General features: G+C 31.0%; 1 protein-coding gene across 3 annotated transcripts in view; it reads left to right on the plus strand.

Moving 5' to 3' along the window:
• LOC132931612 (connectin) overlaps window positions 1-26,738 on the plus strand; it is a 230,810-nt gene extending 204,072 nt beyond the window's left edge. For all 3 annotated transcript variants that reach the window (XM_060997489.1, XM_060997490.1, XM_060997491.1), the window contains one exon: window positions 22,752-26,738. In XM_060997489.1, coding sequence (XP_060853472.1) covers window positions 22,752-23,287 — 536 coding nt within the window. In that variant the 3' untranslated portion in view covers window positions 23,288-26,738. The remainder of the gene's footprint in view (window positions 1-22,751) is intronic.
• The last annotated feature ends 497 nt before the right edge of the window (window positions 26,739-27,235 follow it).

Genomic DNA, 27,235 nt, shown 5'->3' on the forward strand with positions numbered 1-27,235 from the left:
AAAAGTTTAAGCACCCTCATATACATACGTATATATACGCATAAGGTCCCGCAGCCGTTACAGCCCATTTAAACTTATTATAACGTCGAATTATAAATATATTATTCGCTTGTCCATTGTAATACGATGAAAATACGTCTAAATATTATACCCGCCGACAACAAAAAAAACGTAATCTTATTATTATTATAATCACGTGAACAATGCAGTAGGTAAACTATAAGGTTTTGTCTGCGGGAAAAAAATATGCCCTTGCTGGCGACGCCGATCTCAACTACACAGTGGGGTGAATTCCCGAGAGCGTTTTTATTGGGAGGGTGAATGTGTGTCCCGTGTGGTCGTGACATTGGGATTAACCCGATTAAGCATTTTCATTTTCTATAATTTAACTAAATAAAAAAAAAAAGGTTTAAAAACAAGTCAGCGTCATGTGCACTGCGGTCTCTGTGAATCGTTAATAATTAAGAGTCAAACGGAATACTCTGTGACTCGTGAACTCTCTTAGAATTCGGTATTTAGTATTTACAGCAGAATCGTCGAAATGGGGCACCTGCACTGACACACCCGACCACCATAGTTTTCTATTTCCGAAAAGGCTTTGCGCTATTTTGTTTATATATATATATATATATACAATAGTTAGACACGACCACGCAAACCTATTTTGCCACGAAAAATTCCACGAATATCGATGTAATGCCAAACATACGTCGCGGTGGACAGCACTTGTATACATAATGTATGTTGTATGTTCATCCAAATGTCGAACGTGTGATATATAATAACACTCACGTGCACTACTGCGGGTCGATCCGTTCAACACGTTACATTAAAATGGTCTCAATTGGTTTTTGTGGTATTCAATAAAAACTAAATTGTTTCATGTATAGTTCAGAGTAAAAATACCTACTCGCAAAAATATAAAACACAAAAAAAAAAAAAAACTAAAAGTTTCTAAAGAAAAACAATAAAAAATCGCAATGCCATAATATACATGAAATAGTGCTGTACTTCTGCAAGCTGAAAAAAAACGAAATAAAACATTTTTTTTTTTTTTCAAAATCGAAATGTTAACGTTTCATATTTCGTATGGATTATAGCGATTACGAATCGATGTGGACATAATATTGGAAGGTACTTGTAATATCACTTATCGAAATAATATATAGCTCATAAGAACCGCATAAACTTAAATTCTTAACGGTGTCGACAAACTGTTCTAGCTCTTTCGCGCCACGGTATATAGGTGTATTATAAATAAACTTCTACACCGAAAACAGAATAATCGCTGTTTGAGTTTACATAAATTAATTTTATTGTCGTGCGTATTTAAATGTACAATTTAAATGAGTTATCTAGCATGCATATATAGCGGTGCATCTTAAACTCCAAAAGCATAAATTAAAGTGATATTAACATTGGTATAGTTAATGAAAGTTTACGTTTGTGGAATATAACCATATATATTGCTATTTTACATTGTTTCAAGTGCAATGCTAAAGTGTTTTTTAATAGAATAAAATTATATTGTCATACAAAATTATTACATTAATAAATATTACGTACCTAACCTTTACCGTATTTTAATTTATAATAACGTACTACTTGATTAGTACATTGCAATTTATTATACTACAGGCACAAATGCACATATATATATAGTATCGACTTAAAATATATTATTATTTGTATTATACTTTATAATAACTGTGCACGGCGGCTACCGTATATTTCGGTTTTCTCATTTAACTTTCACGGGGAAGTGGAAAATCACGGTCGGCCGTCACCTGTATAATATATTATTATTATAGTCTCTCGAATCGACCGTTGTAAATAAAATAATATACACACAAGCCGGTAACAACGTGAGGGACCACCTCCCTTTACAAACAACGAAACTGTTTTCTAGTTACGGCCTTGATTATACCATTATTATTACAATAAATGAAATGATTAATAATTACTAGGCGACGAAACCAGCCGCGATATACGACCGCAGTCGCGTTTATCTTGCATGCGATTTAAATAGCGATCTAGCTACGTCTTATCTGAACAACTTCAATGGCAGCTTGTACGCCTGGGCGGTGGGCTCGATCCCACAATGTGTGAGTTTATAGGATACGACTTACGAACGACAGAAACGTGTCCGTTTAACCGCCAAAAACGATAAACTGTAGTTGTATTTTCGCGTACGTAATTACGACGATCAAGTCCATAGCTGTTAAATACGCTTGTACAATATACATACTACTATGCAAATTTAATAATTAAATATTAAAATAATCAATAATTATGGACAAAACAATTAGCATATCGATGATCGTGCGCATGTTTCATTAATGTACGCATATTATTATTATTGATGTTACATTTAACTATTTAAGCACTTATAGTAGTAGGAACAAATTTAATTGACAACTGTCAATCGATATTATAATTATCGTTTATCACCGTATAATCGAAAAATACAAATAATAATCGAACAGTATTTTATAAAATTAAAAATTAAAATTAAATTAATATCTTTATAGTGTTTAAGACGTATCCTAAAATATGATGATTTAGAAAATAACATAAAATTAAATATGCTACTTAACTTTAATTTGAATTTCAAACGGTGAATGGAATCAAGCCAAAAATTAGCAGTAAATATACCTATTAAAATCGGAACACTTTGAAAATCATAAATTTGGAACCACACCTGAAACCTAAATTGTAACTGATATTTAGAGTTTGGGATTTTTGCTGGTGCTTAAACACCTCTTAAACAGGCTCTTTTTTATTTTAATAATAAATATATATTATACATAAATATATACAAATAATGACATAATACATACCACAACAAGTACTCCGGTATTATATTTATTTAAAATATATGCATTATGCGAAATAATATTATATACCTTGTAATAAAGTTTCGTTTAGTTGTAATGTATTTTTTTCGCGTATACATATAACTAACAATGTTATTTTTCATTTTAAAAGCAACCAGTGAGTATAAATTTTTTTATGTATTTTGTGTTAAAACCGTTTCACAAACATTAAAGTCAGAGCTATAAATAATGAGCATTGGCCTTTATTTTATACATAGTGATATAATTAACTTTTTTTCTCTTTAAATAATAACTGAGCGCGCATGTTTATGTTCAACATGAAAAATCGGAAAAACGTCATCCGTATCGTTTCTCGCGATCTGTTATTTTATTATTATTTTCTTAATTTTTTCTAGTGAAAATCAGATTGTGTTTATTCTACACGCGTATACGTGTTCCGCTTACAAGATTTCCTACATAATGCTCAATAATTTATTTAAATTTTTATACTTTTTCCCTTATTATTTATATAAGGATTAAACATTTATGTGTAAGCACACGCGTCGATTTTGATTGTCGAGGGAAGGGAGTATTTATTACTATAAATACATCCGCTGTAAAGCATATATGATGTAATATTACATAATAATAAAACAAATAATAACCCGTTCCAGAGAGGCAACGAAATTTTTTTTGTTTTTTAACTATTTACGTGACAAAAAATAATTTTAGGCGAAACAGCAGTGCATATACACTCAGTTGTATATTTCATACATGTTGCTGAACCGCTGTTTCGCATACTTTTTATTATTATACGATGTTTCTAGTGCATTACACGCGTCGCTTTTATTTCAAAAAATAAAAAAACAAATAACTACCCAGCAGCGAGCACATGGTGGCAATTATTAAGCCGACAGCATCGTCTTCGTCATCGTATTCTTTCGACAGCACAAGAGAGATGAAAATAATAATAATTATTATTATTTTAAATACATAACAAAACTTCGTACGCGGGACCGCGTGGTGGTTGAAGCAAGAGGCTAAAGAGCATCGGTGGAGACGAAGAGATCAATTAATCTCGAACCTCTTTGCGTTCGTGTCGAGCAGGTATCCATGATACCGTGGTTATAAATGTATATGTGTGGAACTATGTATATATATACACGCGTATAATACAATATAATTATATTACAAAGGGACTTGCAGCGTAATTTAAATTTGACAGCCGTCCTCGAAGCTCCGCGGCCTTCCCGCTCCCGCGGCGCAGAAAACCGTGATTGTCCTCGCGGTGGATGAACGCAGCTGCTGTGTGTGTGTGTGTGTGTGTGTGTACGATATTATTTGCGTAGTGCTCCGAGCACAGTCTATCAAACGGCATCGGCACCAGACGGATTATCATTATACCATCATCATTATACGCACTCACTACGATACGTCAGAGCAACAGCGACACAGCATCCGGATCTCTGTCACCCCGGTGAGATATATATTATAATAATTATGATAGGCCGGAGAGTCACACGGAATCTGTCTTTTGTCTCGCGCTCTAGGACTCCACGATATTCAATCATGTATAATAATATTATCGTCCCTCGTCCCATGCTAATCACACGCCCACACACACACACACACACACACACGCTCATGCTTTTCGCCCTCCCACTCCACTCTGCTGCCCGCACCCCTTTGCACAATTCGCTATCTCCGCATAATATAAAACTCGAGTCTTTGAAACACACTGCAGTTTATAAAGGGATAACGATCGACGAATGCTGCAGAAGACCATCACCAGCTCGTGTCGAATGATACGACTTCGAGAAAAAAAATATCACGATAATGGGCTTAAATTAACCGAGCATATTAACATCGCACAGTCTATATCGTATTTATCAGTATCGTGTCTCTCTTATTGCCGCGTAGTGTATTCCGATATATAATATACACTTTGTGCGTGCGTCTTTGATCCCGGATATTTTTCCCGGTATACCGGGAAAAAAACCCAAATTAAATAAACGAGAAAAAAAACCTAAACTCGACCCCATTTTGTCGTCAACCCTCCTCGCTCATCATCCCCAGGGACCTGCAAGCGAACGCGATCTCACCGTCCTATACATACATTTGTTTTCGTTTAGCGATCGCAATGACTCAGTCACCGCTGCGTCGTGTTTGTTTTTCGTCTCCTGCAGCCGATAGGCCGCCGCTTGGTATTTCTATATGCTATTATATATATTAGGGGAGACCGAAAACCCTGCAATTCCCACCCACAACGACCGTTTGATGTTTTCTTCTTAGTGCTATTACGTAGATGAGGTGCGACACCGACAACGACCTCCGCCCTCGCTTTCTTCTCGATCCTTTTCACAAACACATGAACTTCTCATTGATCCGACCCCGCACGCTCGCAATCGATTTGCGTTGTGTACGGTATTTAGTGTGTATAATATATTACGTATTATGCACCGGTCGCGCCGCCGCCACCCTTTGTATACCGATGAGGTTCGACACGTCGAGCCCGATTTTTTCTCGTCTGATTCGATCGAATGATTTATTTTGACATTATCCTCGTCAAATACACCCCCCTACTACTCAGCGCACATGAAGTGTGTCGTGGATAAAGATAAAATTAAAAAATGTATGCACGTATGAAAATCATGCATCAGCAGCCTAGGCGAATCGATCGGTTAAGTCTCGTAATTACACTGTACAGCGCACGTGGTTTATCGCGCGACGTGCACATAATCGAACGAACGGTGAAATGTAAACACGGAAGGGGTTATATATATATATATGAATAATACTTGTCTTACGGATTAATTTATCATTGCGACCGTTATCCTTGAACGTTCGACTGTAACTATTTTACGTATAAAATACATAGGTCAATATAATAACTAAAGGATGATAGCATAATGTGTGTACATTGTACCGGGACACTTGAAAATTTAGATTTATACTATTTAACAATAATAAATATAGAATTTATAGAAAAAATATAGAAAAAATATAGAATTTTTAAATGATTGATAATTATTTTAAGAACAACTTTTAGTGTTTAATCCACTTGATACAATACCTACTATAATACCTCGTAGTTCGTACACAATATGACAATATGCATGTTATATTTATCTGAAAGCCGTATGAAAATAACTTTAGTTGTGTGAAATGAAAATTATCGGTAGTTATGTCCATCATTCACTGTACAAAGTGCAAAAATAGATTTAACAAAAAAACTTATCGCTTTAGCTTAAATGTAAACAAATGGATTTGAAATTGGCAGAAAAAAAAATTAATTTTATGAATTTTACAATAATTTATAATATACTGTCAGTACAATTATTATTAATTTGTGTTTTAAATTATTGATTGTAATTAAAACAAATTATTAATTAAAATATTTGAATAAACGAGCAATTTTTGCAATTTGTTATTGCTTAATACTATATGAAAGTATAATAGATATCATCAACTCTTATTATATATCATGGAGAGGTCAAGTTTGTATAATTGTTTTAATTGTACATTTTTTAAATTAATTTTTAAAATAATTTGAATATGTTTTCATTAGAAAATTTTTTTTAATGTAGAAATTATTTTTAATTAACAATTTATCATTACAACTACCATTCATGAGAAAAAATTAATTGTCTATATAACTGTTCAATTTCATACAAATCGTAAGGGTTTTCCTCTTTTATTCTATTTTTTATTATTTATGCTTGTGAATTATTTAAAAGTTGGTGAGTTTGAAATGCATAAAATAGGTTAATTATACATGAGGATCTAATCTAAATTTTCATTGGGGCCAATAATTTATAGTTACGCTACTTATATAAGTATATTAAACTTAATATATTATTCAGACGCACTCCTTTAAACTTATTGCATCGTATTATTATTGTGACCGATTTCAACATAATATAATATCGAACATGAGCCACGTAGTGCGTGTCATTGTCGCATTCGAGTGACGATTACTACTTACGACACGCATATAGCATTTAATACTATGACATAGTATAAAAAAAAAAACAATAAATTATTACTTTTTTTTTTTTAAAAGTCTATCCATAATCATTATTTTTTTCATTGGATGCACTGCACTAATTATTAAATTATTACTCGTGAGGCTAATTATATTTTGTATGTAAAACTATGTTGACCATTTTATTACAAATATTAAATTATATTGGTTTAATATATTCGATATTAATATAAATTGGTGTGCCAGTATATGACAATTTTCAGAATATTATTATTAAATAAAACATTATAATTATTAATATTTTATAAATATTCGTAATTTAGAATTCACAATGATAAGGAGCATCAAATGAATATTTTGATAATTTAAAAATGTATGTAATATATTATTGTGTAAGCATTTTAATTAATTAAATAAAAATATTGTTATCGAAGATAAAATTCTTCACTATTATACTCGTATAAAATACATAGTTAGTAAAATTCTATAAAAATTGTCAAAATAAATAAACCTATATTACCTGTATCAAAACCAATTTATCAACAACCCTGACAGGGATAACCAACCGATAAACGGCGAGTACCTATATAAACATACAAACACACGTCATATTTATATTTTACATTATTTCAAGTGACACACTAAATTTGTGTAGCAGTAACATATTTTCGATATTCATATGTAATATTATGACGTATCGGTACCATAAATCCTGTGGTATTACTGAAGTAATCTTATATATTTGTATATGATGTACAGTACATATTAAACGCACGCGGTTTCGATATTGTCTATACTAAGTCACATCACGGATTTTCATTCACAAACTGTTATTTCTTTTATTGAAACGATGAAAAACCAAAGTATCTCCTCGTGTTTGTCAGTAATAAACGTGTGTATATCCGATCCAATGACCATCACGTGGGGCCACCAATATAAAGTTCGAGCTACGGAAAGTAAATCCTATGTATACGGAATTTTTTGCAAGAGTGGTTTTGGAAACATTTAGTTTTTTTACGCTTGAAAAATATATATCATATACCAATATATAATAAAATATACACACGCTATCGACCTTATATTATATATTGACTGTGACCACGAGAATGAACTGTATATATACTATATTATATATAATAATATAATATACCATACAGGGCGTACAGGGCCATCGCCACTTGTTGTTTATTATCACATTCATCCCTCTCCCTCACAGTTCGTGTGAAATGGAAAAAGGGTGAACTCCCGAACGTATACACACACACAAACGATCTCGCGTATTAAATATATATATATATATATAATACGACTATAGAATCCTGCGGTAAATGGGTTACTCGTTGGAAATCCGCGATTATTACGCGTCGACGTTTTTATAATATATATATATATACCTGCAGCAGCACGTAACGCGATCGAATCGAATAAAAGCGTCGTCGATTCGCACTGATATATTATTATTATATCGGATGAAATAATAATAATTTATATCATACGTTTATATGAAAACAAAAAAATAATATAATACTACAAATGTACGGAAGAAATTTACCTATCTGTGTTTATATAATATAGTTGTATTATAATATAATGATATAGCTCGCGGGACGAAAAGAATAATAATTTAACGTAAACAACAACAGCTACTACGTTGCAGCGGTCGTTTGACGTTTGACGCGTGACCTGCAGCGCAAGTTTTTCTCTTACCGATTTTTATCTTTATATTATATAATTGATTGTGCACAAGTAAAAAATCAAATTACTTTAACTTATAACGACGACGGTAATCCGAAGAAATGTATATTCGCCGTTGTTTACATTTCAATAATAATCGAACAGTATTAAATTTTATACAACGACCAACTTCCGTGAATACACCGAAGCGCAAAAAATCTTCAATAATCCATCAGCACTGCGACAAAAACTCAATGGAGAAATTACAAAAAGCAGAGTATACATTTTTTGTCGAAATCGAATTAATTCAACAATTATTGTAAATATTGTCGTCAAACTGAAGAAATTATACCTTGTACTCAAGAAGAAGTAGGCCGATAACCATTGATGCTGAAGTACTTAGAAAGAATTAAAAAAAAAAAATTAATAAATTACATATTATTGTTTATAATCGTTTAAGACTTATTAGATTCAACGAGAAAAGTGCTACTGACAGATATAATAACGTTTAATTTTCAATATTTAGTTAACTGTGAATAGAAAAACTACGTGTTGGTCGACGCTTATTATTATACGGACACTGTGTTTTACACTGACCGTTTTCCAAAAATAATATCGTTCCTAAGTGCGAAATTATCGAGAAATTACGTCTGAAAATGGTAAATTGACGTGTAACTTTGGGCAGTTTCTGTTTTCAAAAGCTAATATATTCTAAGAGTTTTACCCGCGCCGAGCGTATAACAACGGTACATAATATGTATAATAAAGAAAAAGAGATCTCGTCCGATCGAGTCCGATAAAATAACAAAAGTCGCAGCGTGACGCATAATATACGTAACGACTACGAGACTCGCGCGAGTTAAACTTTTGCCGTCAAATCGTGTACGCGATAATATACACTCGGAGTGTACCTTATAACATTCGCAAACCCATTGAAATCGGTTTGTAAACGATAATTGGACGCGATTTTCCGCGGAATTGGAAAAAGTTTTCCGCACAGTTCCGTGCCGCGTTTAGACGTGTGAGGTACGCTGCAGTCGTCGTGTATGTGTACGCGCCATTATAATACGGCGAGGACGACGACAGCTGCTGCTGTTGTACGCACCGCGTACGTCGCACACGAATTTATATCACAACGCATTACGTATTATGGGCGCGCGTATATATATATGTATGTGCGACGGACATATACTTGTTTAACTTCAAACTTGTATTTCTATATGCACACACATATATATATATATATAGGTATAATACCTGCGGGGCGCGCGAGTATAGTGCGCCGACATTGTACTTTGAAAACGTGTGGGACGTAGGTGATGCGATTTTCTCATTATTTGTTCGCTTATTATATATATCGTTGGCGCGTATATACAGTTCGACGCAGTCCGCGTAGTTCGAATGCATAAAAGTAATATATAAACGCCCTCGCGTTGGCGTGTTTATGTGTACATATAACAACTCGCGTACTCAGACGTCGTGTGTATAATAATAATAATAATAATAATATAGTATCACGATTAATGCGTATTAAACGAACTATAAAAAAACCAAAATATATAATATAATACCGTGTATATAAGTAAAATATAATAAATTGCATATATTATATGTACACGCGTACGGCAATGAACAAATATTGATGTCGCGACAGGAAAATATGCAAAACTGGGAGATACCCCGACAGCAATAAATGTTATACACGTTATTGTTATCTAAATATCAAATTTTTTTTTTAATTTTACGAAAAAATAATTACCGAAATAAAAAAATAACAGTTGGATACGTTAATAATAGTTTAACCAAAATAATGAGTTGGGAAAAAATATTGTTTATCTGAACGACCACAATATTCAAATGCGCGACTAACATAGACTATACACTAGAAGATTAGACGCTGGTTAGAAAAACACATAAACACTATTATGGTATATATATATATCAGTGAATAGAAAATCTATAGATTTTTCGGTGCAACACTGTGCCTATTTTACATTTACAATTTTTAAAATAATATTTCGTTCCGACAAATACACATTTCTGTCGTTCGCCAAATAGTAAAAACTCTCTTGACAGTAAAAAGTTAAATCAACGGTGCTGTCGAATTTTGTACTTTTCAATGATCCATCACCTTACTGTACGCTATAATAAGTCACCATCGCTTAACAGCACTATCCATCAAAATTATTATTAAAAAATTGATTATCTATACATTGTTAATTAAAATTTCTTAAATATACAGCTATGTTGTAAATTTGCTATTTCATAGTAAACATTGTAATGTTTTTATAATTTATTTTCAATTTATCAAATATTTGGATGTAATGAAATATTCTTGATTGATAAAATACCTACACACATTTTCATTTAAACGTAAACGGGAGTGACAATATTGACGTTATCCATAGTACATAATACCATAATATTATACTACACAATAATGTGTAGAATAATTATTGATTTAATATAATTTTTAGTTTTTTATTTAACCTAGTACAAAATAGATTGAAATCAAAAAACTTGTTTACAACACTCTCATCCATAATATCAATTAGAGATTCTTCAAAACGTCTTAAACATATTTTCTTCAAATTTAAACTGATGATTATTGATTGAAACCGTACAACAAATATTTAAATCCGCTTTGAATCAATACCTAGTTACAAAACTAACAGTACAAATATTAGATAGTTTTTTATAAATTTTCTTTTCTCATTTGAATATTTCAAGCCTCGATGGGCATAATACCCTTACTAATCAAATTATAAACAATCTTAAATTAGTATAATATATTTGTATTTAACTTTCAACTTTTAAAATGTTGTAACCCCTAGCAGCCCTCTCACACAAATAATATGTATTGTGATTTGTGGTTATGTACCTAATATTTTAAGTTACAACAATTACGGTATAATATGAACAAATAACCATACACGAAATTGCGCTTAAATGAAGTTAAATTTTAATATTTAATAACAAACAATAACATGTATTTTGATGACAACACGTTGCGAATTTATATGTATTATCTTTTTAAAGTTTAGATGAGTAACATCAAGAGGCATACGAGTACCGTACAAAATGTTGGTCCACTACTTCGTTATCTAAACCTCATATACTTGTAACTAAAGTTCGAAATTGTATTTATTTATTTTTATTTTATTTTTTGATAGAGTATAAACGGGAATTCGACGATAATAAACAAATATCGAAGATTTATTTAACAAAGAAGGCATTTAAAAAGTTTATAGTGCATATATGAATGCGTATTTGAAAAAAATTATGCACATTTCATAAAAAGTAATTTTTTATACCTCGATTTTATGCATTTAAATTAAATTATAAAAACTGCTGATATTACACAACTTTTAAATATACTTAAAATACATTTTTATATTAGCCATACATAATTTATCGTACTTAAATAATATACTCTACATACATATATATATATATATCTAATAATTGTTAAAAGCTCTCCCCGGATTATTAAATTCGTATACAACCGTCGGACCGACCGAGACCGTGCCCCGAGTCGTTGTTGTATACGACGCGAACGTCGGCCGGAAATTAGAAAACTTGCCCAAAGTACACTGCGTAAAGTGTAATAACACGCTGCGGCACGTTTTTGCGCGTATACGGTATAGCCGATAGGTATTATACAGTGCGCGTATTATCACTGTACGTCAACCGTGCGGAATGGATGCGACCGCCGCGAGACTTTATATAACTATTCGACTACGCCACGCGTGTGTGTATGTGTTTTTTTTTTTTTGGCCAAATTCCTTTTATTATTATACGACCTACGTGACAAAAGTAGCCAATAATGCTCGCGTCACGTCTAACGACACATATTGAAATGTTAATGTCAAACACGCGTGCCACTACTATTATTCCGTTCGAATATTATTATTTTCGGCCGCGTGCTGTCGGCCGCAGCAGCAGTCAATAATACCAATGCACGTACATACGTGTACAGTGGCTTTTGGTTGGTGGTGAGGGGGGAGGGGTGGAGTCAGTGGGTCGTTCGAATTTCGTGTGACTAAATTGGCGGGGATTCCGCGAGAGAATACTATATTTACTCGTGATCCTCGCCATTAATGTCACATCTGACATTACAACAACCACCCTACGCACATATCATTATACCTGTACGAATAACATTATTATTGGGCACGAGCGTGGAATTGCGCATTTAGGCCGTATATATACGTCAAAATATCATATGTGTGTTGTACAACATTGCCGACAACCGAAATGTGTTGCACGCGTTCGATTGATGACATTTTAAATAAAATAACATAATACGAACTCGGGACATGCGGTTGGTCAAAAACAATTATTATTACTCAATAAATAATTCGATAAAGTACGTTACGTCAATAATATTATTATGTTTAAATTTAGAATAAAAGTCATAATTTTTTCACGAATTTAGCACAAGTGAAATCAAACATAAAATATTTCTGAGGATGATCGTCATAGGAAATAATAATTCCATTTCATTTTTCACTTATTTGATAAGCTTTCCGTGTGATTTCCATAACTTTTAAATTCAAACTCAGTGTTTCAATTTCATACCGTTAGTAAAACGAAATATTTATGTACGAGTAGGTACACTGAGTTGAGCACATCGACTCATAACCTTCATTAATATTGTGTATGTTATTTACAAGATTTGCAAGTCTATCCCTTGCCCATCAAACCCAAGTCAACTTAAGTCGTACTAAAACTTTGAAATTATATGTATAAAGTGTACGAATGATTGATGTATACACTACACGATAACACACTAACACAGTGTGACAGTGTCTTAATAGAATGACAGGAATATAAGGGAATACGGACAGTCTTATCTACTAAATTGAGCGCTAAACGTGGATTTCCTAACCATACCAAAAGTACATATTTTTATTTTACCAATGATATTGTTAAATTATGTATTTAATCGATGGAACTTTATAAGAGTCATCATAATCAATAAACAATTATTAAATGTTTAAACATCTTAAAAACGCTGATATTGTTTAGAGACGAATTAGAAGAAAATGTGAAAATATTATTTATAAATACATACACGTATACAATTTGTCTAGTGGGCCATAATGATAATAATTACCAGGTGTATGTGTGTGTATGTGTGTGTATGTGTGTGTGTATGTGTGTGCAGGTAGACATTAAGCCACGCCGCCACGGAGTTTGTTTCGTTGCATAATCTTTTTAGGAGGTTAACTACCACGACACGTGTATAATTCTCATTCCGAATTTTGCCCAGCTAATCAAGATGAACACAGCGTGTACACTTCGGGGGCTCGAGCATATTGCCCGCACCTAATCCTCGGGCCCGAATACACCACTGCACCTAAATACCTAATCCTAATATATTATCCTAAAAACGAGGAGTATCGTAAATGCCTGATTGTGATTATAATACAACGAATATGGCTGTCATTGAAATTAAAATCGATTTGATTTTGTAGAAAACCAATATACACCAATTTATGATAAAACTCGATTTTAATAAAAAAAAAAAAACGGACTTTGTAAATTTTTTAAAAGGATGTTGAATCAATCACATGTTTTTTTTAGTTTATAACCATTAACCGCAACCCAAAAGTATACAAATTGAATACGGTCCACTACAAGTGCATCAAAGCGTATGTGCATGTGGTATAAATGGTATAATATTTATTCGTCGTTTCCTGGCATCAGATAAAAACGATTTAGTGTAGCGATTTAGTGAAATAGGTAACTTAAATATACATTAAAATCATTCAGAATATTAAATCGTACGTACTTTTTGCAGGATTTTGAAGTAGATACACATATATATATATATACTTACATATCTATGATGGCCTGTCGACGTAAGGGCACTCGACTCGTCTATTGGCGCTATATACATACGGGGGAACTGGGAGATTTGTGTTTGTCTGTAATATTATATTATATACAATATGTGGGATATCCCAATAGTTTTTCCAATAACCGCGATGATGGATCGAAATACCACTATAGTTTGTTGATTTTTAACGGAGTAATATTACAATCCCACCGCAATATATTATTATTGTGTTACGTGCATTATATGACGTACCTATATGATATCAGTAGGTAGTATATAATATGAATTGTTTCGTACGATTATTATTATTGTGATGATATTAAGTGATAGAGTGCAACGAGATAATATTATAAAGCCCGCAGATCGCTGCAATTCGTTTATAATAATATATACGATACGTATAAAAAATAAAATGTCATCGTTTTGTTCGTGTTTCGCGGTTTTCCAGCGCCCCGTCAAAAATGCCATAAAAATGCAAATGATTTCGATCCGACCGTTTTGCCATCAAACGGACATGCACTAACGTATACATATATACTATGTAGGTAAACATATACATAATATATAGCTAGAAATACGTGTAGCACAAAGGATTCGTTCACATAATATAATTTTATGTGTACAAAACAAAAATATTCACAGCCGAGGGAGATCGTCATGCGAAAGACGTCGCGTATGATACCAAATCACGAACAGCCTGTGGGTGCTTTGTCGACAACTCTAAATTAATTACTGATGAAAACTATGTGTGGTGTACACAAAGAAACCGCGTGCGGTGGAGAACTCGCATAAGTTTAATCGGATTGACGACGCACCAAATGAAATTGGTATTTGACAATGGTCTGGAATCACTATATATATTATAAATATATATGTATTCCATCGCAATACACAAACGTCTGCGGTAAAGTTCTGGAAAGTTTTTAATAATTTTTATACGATAGAGCTGAGTGCGTTTTAATAATAATAACATTATACAGGGTGAACGACCGTCATCGTTTGTAAAATGTTTATTTTATTCTTACCCATTTTGTTTTTAAAACCTCTGTGAACCTTATTTCTAAAGATTTTTTCATTGATCGTAATACCCATTGTTTGATACTGCTTCGTGGGCGAAGAGAGCAAGTCGGTATAGAAATTATTTTTAAGATCGACATTATATAATAGTATTTATAATTTGATTGTTCTATAATATAATGTTATCAGTCTTGTAAAATACTTGCGTAAAATTATTATTCAAATAATTTTGAAAAAAGTACTTGGACAAAGTATTTTAAATAATTTAATTAAATTCTAATTTTCAAATATTTTTCCTATTTAGTTTCTATAGATTATCTTAATTTTCAGTTTAATCATATTCAATAAAATAAATAAATATTTAAAATTTATAATATTCATATAATTGTATAAATTACATAATAATAATTTATATTTTTTTTAATGAAACCGTTATATATAGCTGATAAGATAGATAAGCTGATGAGCCATCAAAGAAAACAGATGAGCAATTGAATGTTATACCTTAAATGATTGGTGTAAAATTCTCTATACAATTAATGTAAAATATGAAATTTTTGATTAAATGTGGTTCAGTTGATCTATAAAAGGAAATCATTTTTTACAAAATTTTAAATTATCCATAAATACTTCTTTAAATTATTTTCACTTGTATATAATAAATTTTTTTTACTGAGTATTCAAATACTTTCAAAATGAATATTAAATATAATATATGTATTAGATATTCATTAATATACGTATTATTATTGAATGTATATGTATCATTAAAATACATCATTTTGGTTCTTACGATAGTTACTGAATTAAATAAAATAATATGAAAACTACCCTCTTTTGCCATATTCAACCCTAATGCGGCACCAGAAGGGGTTGAATGAGGCCTTCAAATTTCACTCAAATTACTCACTCATGTAACTTAACAAATTAAGAGGGTACTGTGTTAATTGTTTAAAACAAAATATTCCACCTATAAAAATAAGAACCACCCTAATATATACACACAATATTCTTGCACGCGTGTGACGTGATACATTGTATCTGTTCTCGAATATATTTAACAAGACTGTATAAGATATAACACTAAACAATGTGAAACTATTAACGTATTTAAAAAAAAAATACACAATTGTTTTGTTCTATCTACACATTTTTGTTGACCGCACTATTGTTTTTACCATTACCTAATTTGGGTCCCATTACTAGGCCTCTTAGAACGAAATCCTATAGGAAAATTGTACGGTGCATCCGAGTTGGGTCCCGAATACTAGGGGCTAATCGCAGGTAGTGTACTAGTTAGGTCCCAGATTTTTATAGGTACTATACTAGTTGGGTCCCAAATTATTATAGGTATTCCACTAGTTCCTGAATATTTTTTGGTAAGTACTACACTATACTAACATTTTCATTCCCATTTTAACAGACTGTCTATGAGCTATTTAGACCACAGGTATGGTTAAAAATGTTTTTTACAGTTTTTTTTTAAAATATTAAAAATGCTAAAAACCAAGTATATAAATACATATTATTTAATTTAAATAAATCCATATAATAGGTTTATGAAGAATTGTATAATTTATATAATAGTATTTGATAGTTAGTAAAAATATTGTACAATAATATTAATAGAATTTTATTAAATTTAAAAGTAAATGAAAAGTACTTATACATATATAATATGACTATTATGGGATATTCGTAATAAAAAAAGACGTAAGTGGTTTTCTCTCATGGATTTTTCGAGCATTCGTGTAATAATATCAGTATTATCGGTAATATCTGATAATTTTTGACATATCTTATAATAAACTATCTGGAACAGCGATAAATGCCGGTTAAACCTCGACGAGTTATCTATCGATATAGCTACATGTTGGTAGTAAGTGTTCTGCATTCTAACCACTAGCACTATGGAAGATTCTAACGTTATGTTCAGTGAAAAGGGCAAAAAAATATATATTATAGAAGGATATAAATTTTCATTTCACAAACTTCTGAAAAATGATATTGAACGATGGAGATGTATTCATAGATCATGTAAGTCATTTTTTAAATACAACGAAAATCAATTTATTGATCAAAATTTGACACATAATCATAATTGTGATTCCGAAAAAATATTAAATAGGCAGATATTAAATAATAATTTAAAGAGAAAAGCTCAAAATGATATATGTGAGAAACCTTCTAAATTAATACATGCTGAATTAAAAAACAATGATATAGATACATTAACACGTTACGATTGTACACTTATTAAAAAAAATATTCATCACGCGAGAAAAAATATTCTACCAAATATTCCACAAAGTTATGACGAGGTTCACAAAGTATTGAACGATTTAAATATAAAAACTAACAAACAAGAAAATTTTTTATTAATTAATGATAATCAATATAACATAGTTATTTTTTGTACAGTCGAAAATTTAAATTTTTTATGTAACAACAACACGTTTTACGTAGATGGCACATTCAAAAGTTGCCCAAAAATATTTATGCAAATATTCACAATACATACAATACATAATAATCATTATATTCCACTTATTTTTTGTCTACTCCCAAATAAACAAAAAGAAATTTATACTCAAACTTTTCGGATGTTATGTAATGAATGCGAAAAACTTAATTTAAAATTTTTACCTCAAACAATATATGTAGACTTTGAAGAAGCTATTCATAATTCTATTTTATCAGTATGGCCGGAAATAAATATTAAAGGGTGTAGATTCCATTTAGGGCAGAGCTGGTGGCGGAAAATTCAAAATTTGGGATTAACAAACGAGTATAAAAGTAATTCTGAATTAAGTAAATATCTCAAATATTTTTTTGGCTTACCATTTCTACACCCAGAAGAAGTGGAAAATTGTTTTATTGAAGATATAATGAGTCTCCAACCAAACGACAATAAAATTCGAGAATTCACTGATTATGTTTTTGACAATTATATTAATGAAGAATCTAGATTTCCACCAAAAATTTGGTCAGAATTTAATGCCTCGACAATGCGAACCACAAATTCCTGCGAATCATTCCATTCTCATTTTAATTCTATGTTTTACACAGCACACCCAAATATTTATCAGTTCCTAGAAATTTTAAAAAACGTACAAATTGATACTTATATAAAAATGAGAAGTGTAGAAGTAATGAAAAAAAGAAACTGCATTTTGCTAAAAGAAAAATTTATAGCTGACAATATGAATAAAAAAACTGCAGGAATAATCAATCGATTTGATTTTGTAAAATTAATATCGTATAAATTTTTACCAACAAACATGTGATTTTTCCAAAAATATTTTTTTTTTGTATTTATAATATTATTGTATAATAATTTTAACATTTTTAATATTTTTTAACTTACACCTATATGGCTATATTTATATTATATAATATGTATTTTTATACTAATTAGTTTTTAACCTTTTCAATATATAAGTGATTTATTTTTTTATAAAATTCTAATTACTTATATTTTAATAGAAAAGAAACAAAACTAAAAAAAAAACTGTAAAAAACATTTTTAACCATACCTGTGGTCTAAATAGATCATAGACAGTCCTAAGTCTGTTAAAATGGGAAGGAAAATGTTAGTATAGTACTATAGTGTAGTACTTACCAAAAAATATTCAAGAACTAGTATTGTAGCTAAAATAATTCAGGACCCAACTAGTGTAGCAACTATAAAAATCCGGGACCGAACTAGTATAGTACCTACAAAAATCCGGGACCCAACTAGTGTAGTACCTAAAATAATTCGGGACCCAACTAGTGTAGTAATTATAAATTTGGGACCCAACTCGGATGCAGCCAAATTGTATTACCGTTTCCGTATGTTATCAATCGGATGTTAATTCGGGTTGATCGGCTTTCATATTTCGTTTTTGCTTTCGTTTTCTAGACTATTTATTATTTTAATATATAATGTATGTGTACATCGTATTTACAGAACATGACAATTGAAATTTAGGTGTAAATTTATGAAAATTGTCATTTGGCAGTATCCGGGCAAACGCATACAGTTTAATATATCTGTAACGGCGTTAATTGGATTATTTATATTTTAGTCCATCTCGATGCATTGCAATTATTTTCACGGAACTGCAATAAATTATAACCATATGAAATATGCATTAATTAATACGGAGTGTGTTGTAATTTTTTTAACAGTTGACACTTATAACTTATAAGAATTAATTTATTTTAAAATATTAATATATTTTTATTAGATTATTTTAAGCGCCAATAGATGCAGTTAAGAATTTCGTGTTATTTATTTATCATGCTCTAAGACTGTCGATAAAATCACTGTCTTAGTTAAAATTAATTATAAGAATTATTTGGAAAAATTTTGATTTGTAAATATTGAATAACGGATGAGTGAACAAGCAATGTTTTTTTAGAAAGGCGAGCTTTTTATACATTAGAGTTTAGTTGTAGAAGCCAAGTGACAATACACTCAACTGCAGTTATATTATGTTAATTAATACTACTATATTTTTAAAGTCAGAAAATGTTATGATTTTTAATTAAAGTCAATTTTCAGTGTTAAAAATATCATGTTGTAAATTATAATTCCGTGATGACGTCGTTTATCAATTTTTTATTTTATAATCCGTTGTTGTTGAGATGTCAATTATAAAGAGAAAAACGACTATACAATAGGAGATAAAATATTCCTAATTTATAAATTATTAGGACATTATATATATATATATATGATACTACTGGATTTTTCCCGTCGTTGAGCCATTCTACTATTTATTATTCTACTATGCGTGGGAGATTGGAATTTCCATTTTCCGCTCCTAATTCCTGCGTATAAGTATAATAATATTTTTAACTAATAACTGATGCAAAGATTTGAAATATTTCATTTTTATATTACTTTTCCTCTCAATAACACATTTAATGTTTTACACTTTTGAAAATCAAAGTTATAAATCCTATACTTCAGGTATAATGTTAAGGGTTATATTTTTGATTACTGCACTATTTCGTATTTAATTTTTCGGGAGTTTTCCATTAATCATTTTTTAATATTATACTCTCCGTGTTTTAATAATATATTTGCAATTGAATAATAATCCAATTAAAAAAAATAAATCGAAATAGGCAGGAACATTAATATAAGGTAATTTCCGTTTTTTAAATGTTTTTAAATCCTTCTATAAACATTATTATTTTAATTTTTTATTTAGCCTACTTAACCAAATTTTTATTTAAGAAAGGAATGAATTGTTATATTTTATCTAATTATTATTATATTTATATTTAAATGGTTTTTAAAATGCTATTAGTATATTATGATGTCCTTAAGATAAAAGAACAAACTATACTTAGTGTCTGCATTTTTAATCATAGTTTTTCAATGCTATCGGCGTGGTTATCTAATCATAACATAATAATCCGTCAAATATACCAACCATAATATAGGTTAATAATAATTAATTATTGTATTATTATAAATTATGCACAAAAAATGTTCAAGCATTTTTCCATAGTGTAATAAATTATAAATTACCATATTATTATACATTTTAATCACTGCGGTTCTCTAGAAAATTAAATTTTACTATGTGAATAAAATCTACAAGACCTAACACTTACATTACGTGTAGCTTAATACATAAATAATACAATTTTTTATATTATTTTTTTTATAGCATTTTTATTTCACCGTGCAGGTACGCAATGATAAAATTCCAAGAACGCTTCTCCTTTTGCATTTTGATAGTTTCCAATACGCGTGCATTTTCAAAATCTTCATTCGCACCGAATTCGAAAGTTTTTGACATTTTATTATTTAACAAACTGTAACGTACTCGCATTATAATAATATAATATTATACTATTCGCGGTGTGCATACGCATTACATATACGCATATTATTATGGTATCTACATGCTTACACCGTCTCCTTAACGTTATCGAAGTATTTTATTGTGTCGTTAAAATTTAGATTTACCGAATTATGGGTATCGGCAAAAGATATACATTCACGTTAGACACCGCCCCCATCATTATAGCCATAATAATAATACCGTATAATATATGTTGGTACAAATATATATTATGCAAGATATACGTGCGACGATAACCCGACCTAACCCAACGTAAATCTGCATGCCATAGGCACTATGAGTGGAGGAGATATCATTATTGTTACACTCATACAACCGCTAAACGGTTTAATTTTTTTTTTTTTTTTGTTATTTTAATAATTAATAAATAGTCACTAAACTACGTGTTTTTAAGTTTCAAAACGATTTTACGTAAACGGATTTCGGTTTAGCCGAAAGAACATTTGTTCAAAACAAAAATTATATCTCATTTATACACCATCAATTATTTAATATATACGATATCATCGATGAATTTTTACAGATTTTTCAGATATACCCATTGATATATATAAAAAAAAATGTATCTTTTATAAAATACAATCAGTATTCCATTTTCATTCCATGAATGGACTGCATTAAACTTTTTGATCAAAAGTACTGACCTCAAAAAGTACCATTAAAAATTGTTAAACCAATACCTCACTCACTCCACTTAAAATATAATGTATGTATATATATAATATTATACACGTGTATTTTTTATAAAAGTTTCAAAATTAATTTATACAGCTCAACAAATCTAAAATATAAACTCACATTTGTCAACAATATCGAAAAATATATTTATTACCCACATTTATATTCTATAAATAAATACAAATTCTACCATGTATCGGTTTCAGCTCCACAATTTTTTTGTTTTGGTAACTCTGATAATGGTTCTCTTAGGATCAGTTTCAGTCCCTGGACCACTAGTTCAACTTTACTATAAGGTCAAATTAAAAATTAGCATTCCTAAATATCTAATTAATGTTGTTTTTAAGTTATTATTGATCGTCGTGTAATAGTAAATTAAAAAATAAAAAGTGATAATTATTCAAAGTGAATGAAAAATAAAGACACAAAAGGTTATTTAGCTATTTTGTTTGAATATTGATTAGTATAAAAATACGTTTTAAATTACAAAAGAATTATTTTTGAAATATAAAGGATTTGCTGTATTTAACATTTTTTTTTCGCATTTACCCATGTTATTTGACAACTATAGTCAAAAATGAAATAAGTTCTATTGTTAGATAAAAAAAAACCATTTTTATCAATCTCTCATTGAATTATTTTTTAATAAATTATTTGATAATTCCGTGTGGCGACTTGCTTTCCTAAGAATAAAAATATATTAGTTGTCTTATTAATTTTTCCAAATATACTATTAATTACGACGCTATACACATTTGTATATGTATACTTATAAAATGTTAAAAAAAGAGTTATAAATATATTTGTTTTTTTTTTTTAAAAAATGCTATGCTCATTTCTCATGTTTTCGTCTGTTTTGTGTGTCACAGGTAACAAGTTCGAATGCGACTGCAGCCTGCTGTGGATGAACCGACTGGCCATCGAGACGAACAACGAACAAGTGGCACGCGAGCTGTCGACCGCGCAGTGTCAGATGAACGACACGGCCGACGGTGACGTTGACTTGGCCGATTTGAAAGTGACTGGCCCGAAGAACGGTTACAACAGCGGCGGCGGCGGCGGCGTTGGTGGCTACGGCGCGAACAAGGTGGACGCCGAGACGGCCGCGGACAAAGCGGAAAAAACGGTCGGCGGCAGCGGAGAAATGGGCGTGGCCGATGGATTGCCAATGCCGTTCGACGATACGCAGCTGATCGCCGTCAGATCGTTGAACGAGGACACGTGCCCGGGCAAAGAGCAGCCGCTCGTGGACAGGGCGCCGGACGCGGCCCAAAATTCGGATCGCGTGCTCTGGCAATCGACCCAGTCATCGGCGACGGCCACTGCTCTGCCGGCGCCACTGTGTCTGTCGTTTCTGCCCGTCCTCACCACCGTCTTCGCTATCATTCGTCCGCGTCACTCTTAGGCCAACAACGCGTGTCTAGCGATGATGATGATGATGATGATGATAATAATAATAATATAACTTACATACTTACGTTTTATATAATTATATTTAAGTGTGTGCGAGTGTGTCTGTGCGCGTTTGCGGGTGTACGGGGTGGCCAAACGTCAAACACGAAATATACTATCGATATAAACACATTAACTATTTATACGAATGCACTGTCATCGTGATTTATATAGCCGTTGTATAGTGTCATAAATGAAATGATATCCCTTCTCTATTTTCAAACAAATTTATATCGATTTTCAAATCACTCGAAATTTCCCATTACTTATCTATTATCCACTAAATCTACGTGTTTGTGATATGTCGGGGAAAATGCAATTTTCCAATAAAACATTGACTCCGCCGTAACACACCGTACAGTATTATAGGCACGTTTACTCACGAAAACAACATTATGATATTATTATACAGGTGGTTACTGAACACGAATTTATTGCTTATTTTCGAACCACATCCCGCGTTTTTTTTTTACGCACACGATTTAAAGAAAATCACAATATTCCTTGTCTTGCACCGCAACAAAACATAACGATTATTAAAATAATATTATATAATAAACATGTATAACTGCAAATAATTTTATCGACAAGTGATAAAATAATATCAAAGAGATTAACGCGGCCCCAATTTAATATTTAATAGAAAACTATTCGACGAGCCTGATGGTGGTGAATCGGACGTGCGGCTACCCTAAATTATATGTAAACATATTATATAGATGTAATAATATTTTAAATACATGATATAGATTTAGACATAGATGAGTATAATACATGTTAACGATGAAAATCAAAATCACTATTATTGTTATTATTATTATTATTTATTCGTGTTGTCGTAATAATAATATTTTTTCGTCTCCATAACATTATATTATCGTCTGTGGTTTTTGCATAATACACATAATATATAATTCTTATATAATTGCAACAATAAGATTATAATGCTACATTCGTAAATATTAATCCGCTCGATCCATTATTGTATTTCAATTCAAGCACGCACAATAGAATTATAATGTGTAATGATAATGACTAAATGATGACTTATATACCAAAATACATTGACAACCGATGACGTTACGAAAAGGAAACGTCTGGGCCCAGAGGTCACAGCTTATACACCTACTCACATTTAAATAAAAATAAAAATAAACGACGTAAATCGCGTGTAAATCTACGTAGACCGCTTAAATTGTAAAAAAAAAAAAAAAAAGCACCGATAACGATTAACGATTTAAACATGTTAAACACAATATAACTATATATACCTGTATATTGTATATATATATATGTAAATGATCAAACGTGTCTTTCGACGGTCGGCAGTCGGCGGTCGTTTGTAATATTAATATCATTACACGGCCCCGTTAACATAATAATACTCGATCCGGAAAACGGGTGATAAGAAAAAAATTGTGATTTTTTTTTTACGAAGCGGATTTATCATATTTCCCGAGGGTCTAGAACGAGATTGTGTGTTAATATTATATAGTATACGCGGATAAAAGCTGCTATAATATATGTATATTATGCAATATTGTCTTATCAGGTTTATTTTCCCAGTCGAAAACCCTAGAACGGACCACTGCCGTCCACCGACTGCGCTGCACTGTTCTTCGAGCGCGCGATGCCGCGACGAAATCCAATACAGTACGCTGCAACAATAATAGCGAAACGCGATTCGAGTACGAAAAAATGTCCCGTCACGTCATAATATTATTATTCCGATCGGTAAAAGCGCACGCGCACAACTTACAATAATATTATATGTGTATATAATTTAATATACCTGCAGTGTGGCTGGGAATTCACTTTGCAGAGGAGTGGGCACTGATAATACTTGGCGTAGAGAAATCTTGACTAGGATCCCTCCTTAGTTCTGTCGAATCATAATGATATAATAATATGTTGAACTGTGCGAATAAATAACATTTTTAACGTTTGCACCAATACACATTCACACAGATTAACGTGGACATAATTCGTCTTACGTAAACGTACGTACCCGAACACTGAGAGAATTTTTTAATTTTCGGGGAGAGCTGGAGCCTCCTCACTCTTTCCTCGCTGATAGGTACGCGCGTTTTCGAAATGTGCTAGTGAGATGTGACAACGTCACGGAATGAAACCGCGGATGTGCACCGTCATACGACGGAACTCGTGTTGTATTGCACAACTGCAGTCGTCCAGAGATAAAGTACGCGGGTATTGTTGTATAATATTACGTATATCATGTTTGCCGTCTACAACGGTGCATCACATTGTTAAGTATATATGTAATAATATTTCATTCATTCATTCTACAGCTGTTTTTTCTTACTCTCTCTCTCTCTTTAATAAATCTGTTGTCAAAGCATGCACTTTCTTCGGTATTGCAGCAATATTAATCGTGTAAATTATATTATTATTATAAACGTAAAATTTCGCGCCCGGTTCGATATTTCCAATTCTTTTTTCGCGAAACTTTTCACTTTGTCTTTAACTCGTGTTTGTTTTAAAATTAATGTTTAAATATCCGAAATCATGAAACTATTATATTACGATGATCGCAAAGCTCTAGAATATAACTTATAGAATATTTTTTATAAAAAAAAAAAAAGTAAAAAAACATTAATAAATCCATTCCTTCGATTTTAATAATATACATAAATAAACAGATATAATATGTTATATTATATAATTACGTTTTGTTGAATACACAATATTATTTAATTTAACGTCGTTCTTAATAAACTATATAATACTATACTATTATGTACGGTAGAAAAAACCAAATTTGAATTTTAAATATCCATATATTACACGACATCAATGTACTATATTATAATTATTATAACTGTGTTATTTTTTAATTATTTTAAGTTGTGTTATTATTAGAGATTTCTTCTCATTTATTCATAACTATATAATATATACCTAAATTATTATTTATTGTAATTATGAATAGATAACTGTATTCGTATTTTAGTCTACCGATATAATATTTGTATGTGAATATCGCCATTATGCGCGGACTTATTTGTAAATATTTTTCCTTCGTATAGTTGTAATTATCAGTTATTTATAAGGCCACACATTATAATATATGTCATATATCGCGTGTAAAACGTACTATTATATTGTGTATTATATTATAATGTTTTATTCATTCACCGACCTATAATATTTTATTATTTTGAACTCGTGCATGTACACTGTACAGTGTACGAAAAATTAGAACAAAACGGACACGTCGAAATCACTGAAAATTAAAAGTTGAAAATAGAAACGTATATATATATTAAGTTAGAGTATTAAGTTTCCAAAACACGTAATGACTATTATTAAACCTATCCTAAAAACTTAATACCTGTTAAAACCAATCTTCGTTTTGTATCAAATAAAAACCGTATTATATATTATATACATGTTAGTTTTCGTGTACGCATCGAATAGTTTTCCTCTACAGAATATCATATCGATATACTTCCGTTTGGAAAACAATCACTTGTCATTATATTATATTATGGCCCGCTAATGTATATAGCAGTTGATCGTCGCCGATATTGAAGAGGAGCGGCGTATCGTGTTTAATTTAATTATATAATAAAAGTACATCTATATATAATATATATATATGTAACAGGTATTGAGATACATACATATAATGGGTTTGTATATGATATTATATATTTTTTTTTTGTACATATACCTGAACGGCTGTGGCCTACGTTTTAGTAAATATTTGTCTGTCAATCATTTCAGACCATTTCAAACCTCTCGTAGTCATTATATAGTCGTTTCGAGAGGGTGTTATTTGACACGGACAGCTATAGTATATTATATTATATAATAGTTTATAGCTCCCCGTAGTAAATATATGAAAGCTGCACAAAAAAAGAGAAAAAACGTGCGTAGG

The sequence above is a fragment of the Rhopalosiphum padi genome, chromosome 1 (genome assembly GCF_020882245.1).
Source record: "Rhopalosiphum padi isolate XX-2018 chromosome 1, ASM2088224v1, whole genome shotgun sequence".
In the NCBI taxonomy this organism is placed as follows: Eukaryota; Metazoa; Arthropoda; class Insecta; order Hemiptera; family Aphididae; genus Rhopalosiphum; species Rhopalosiphum padi.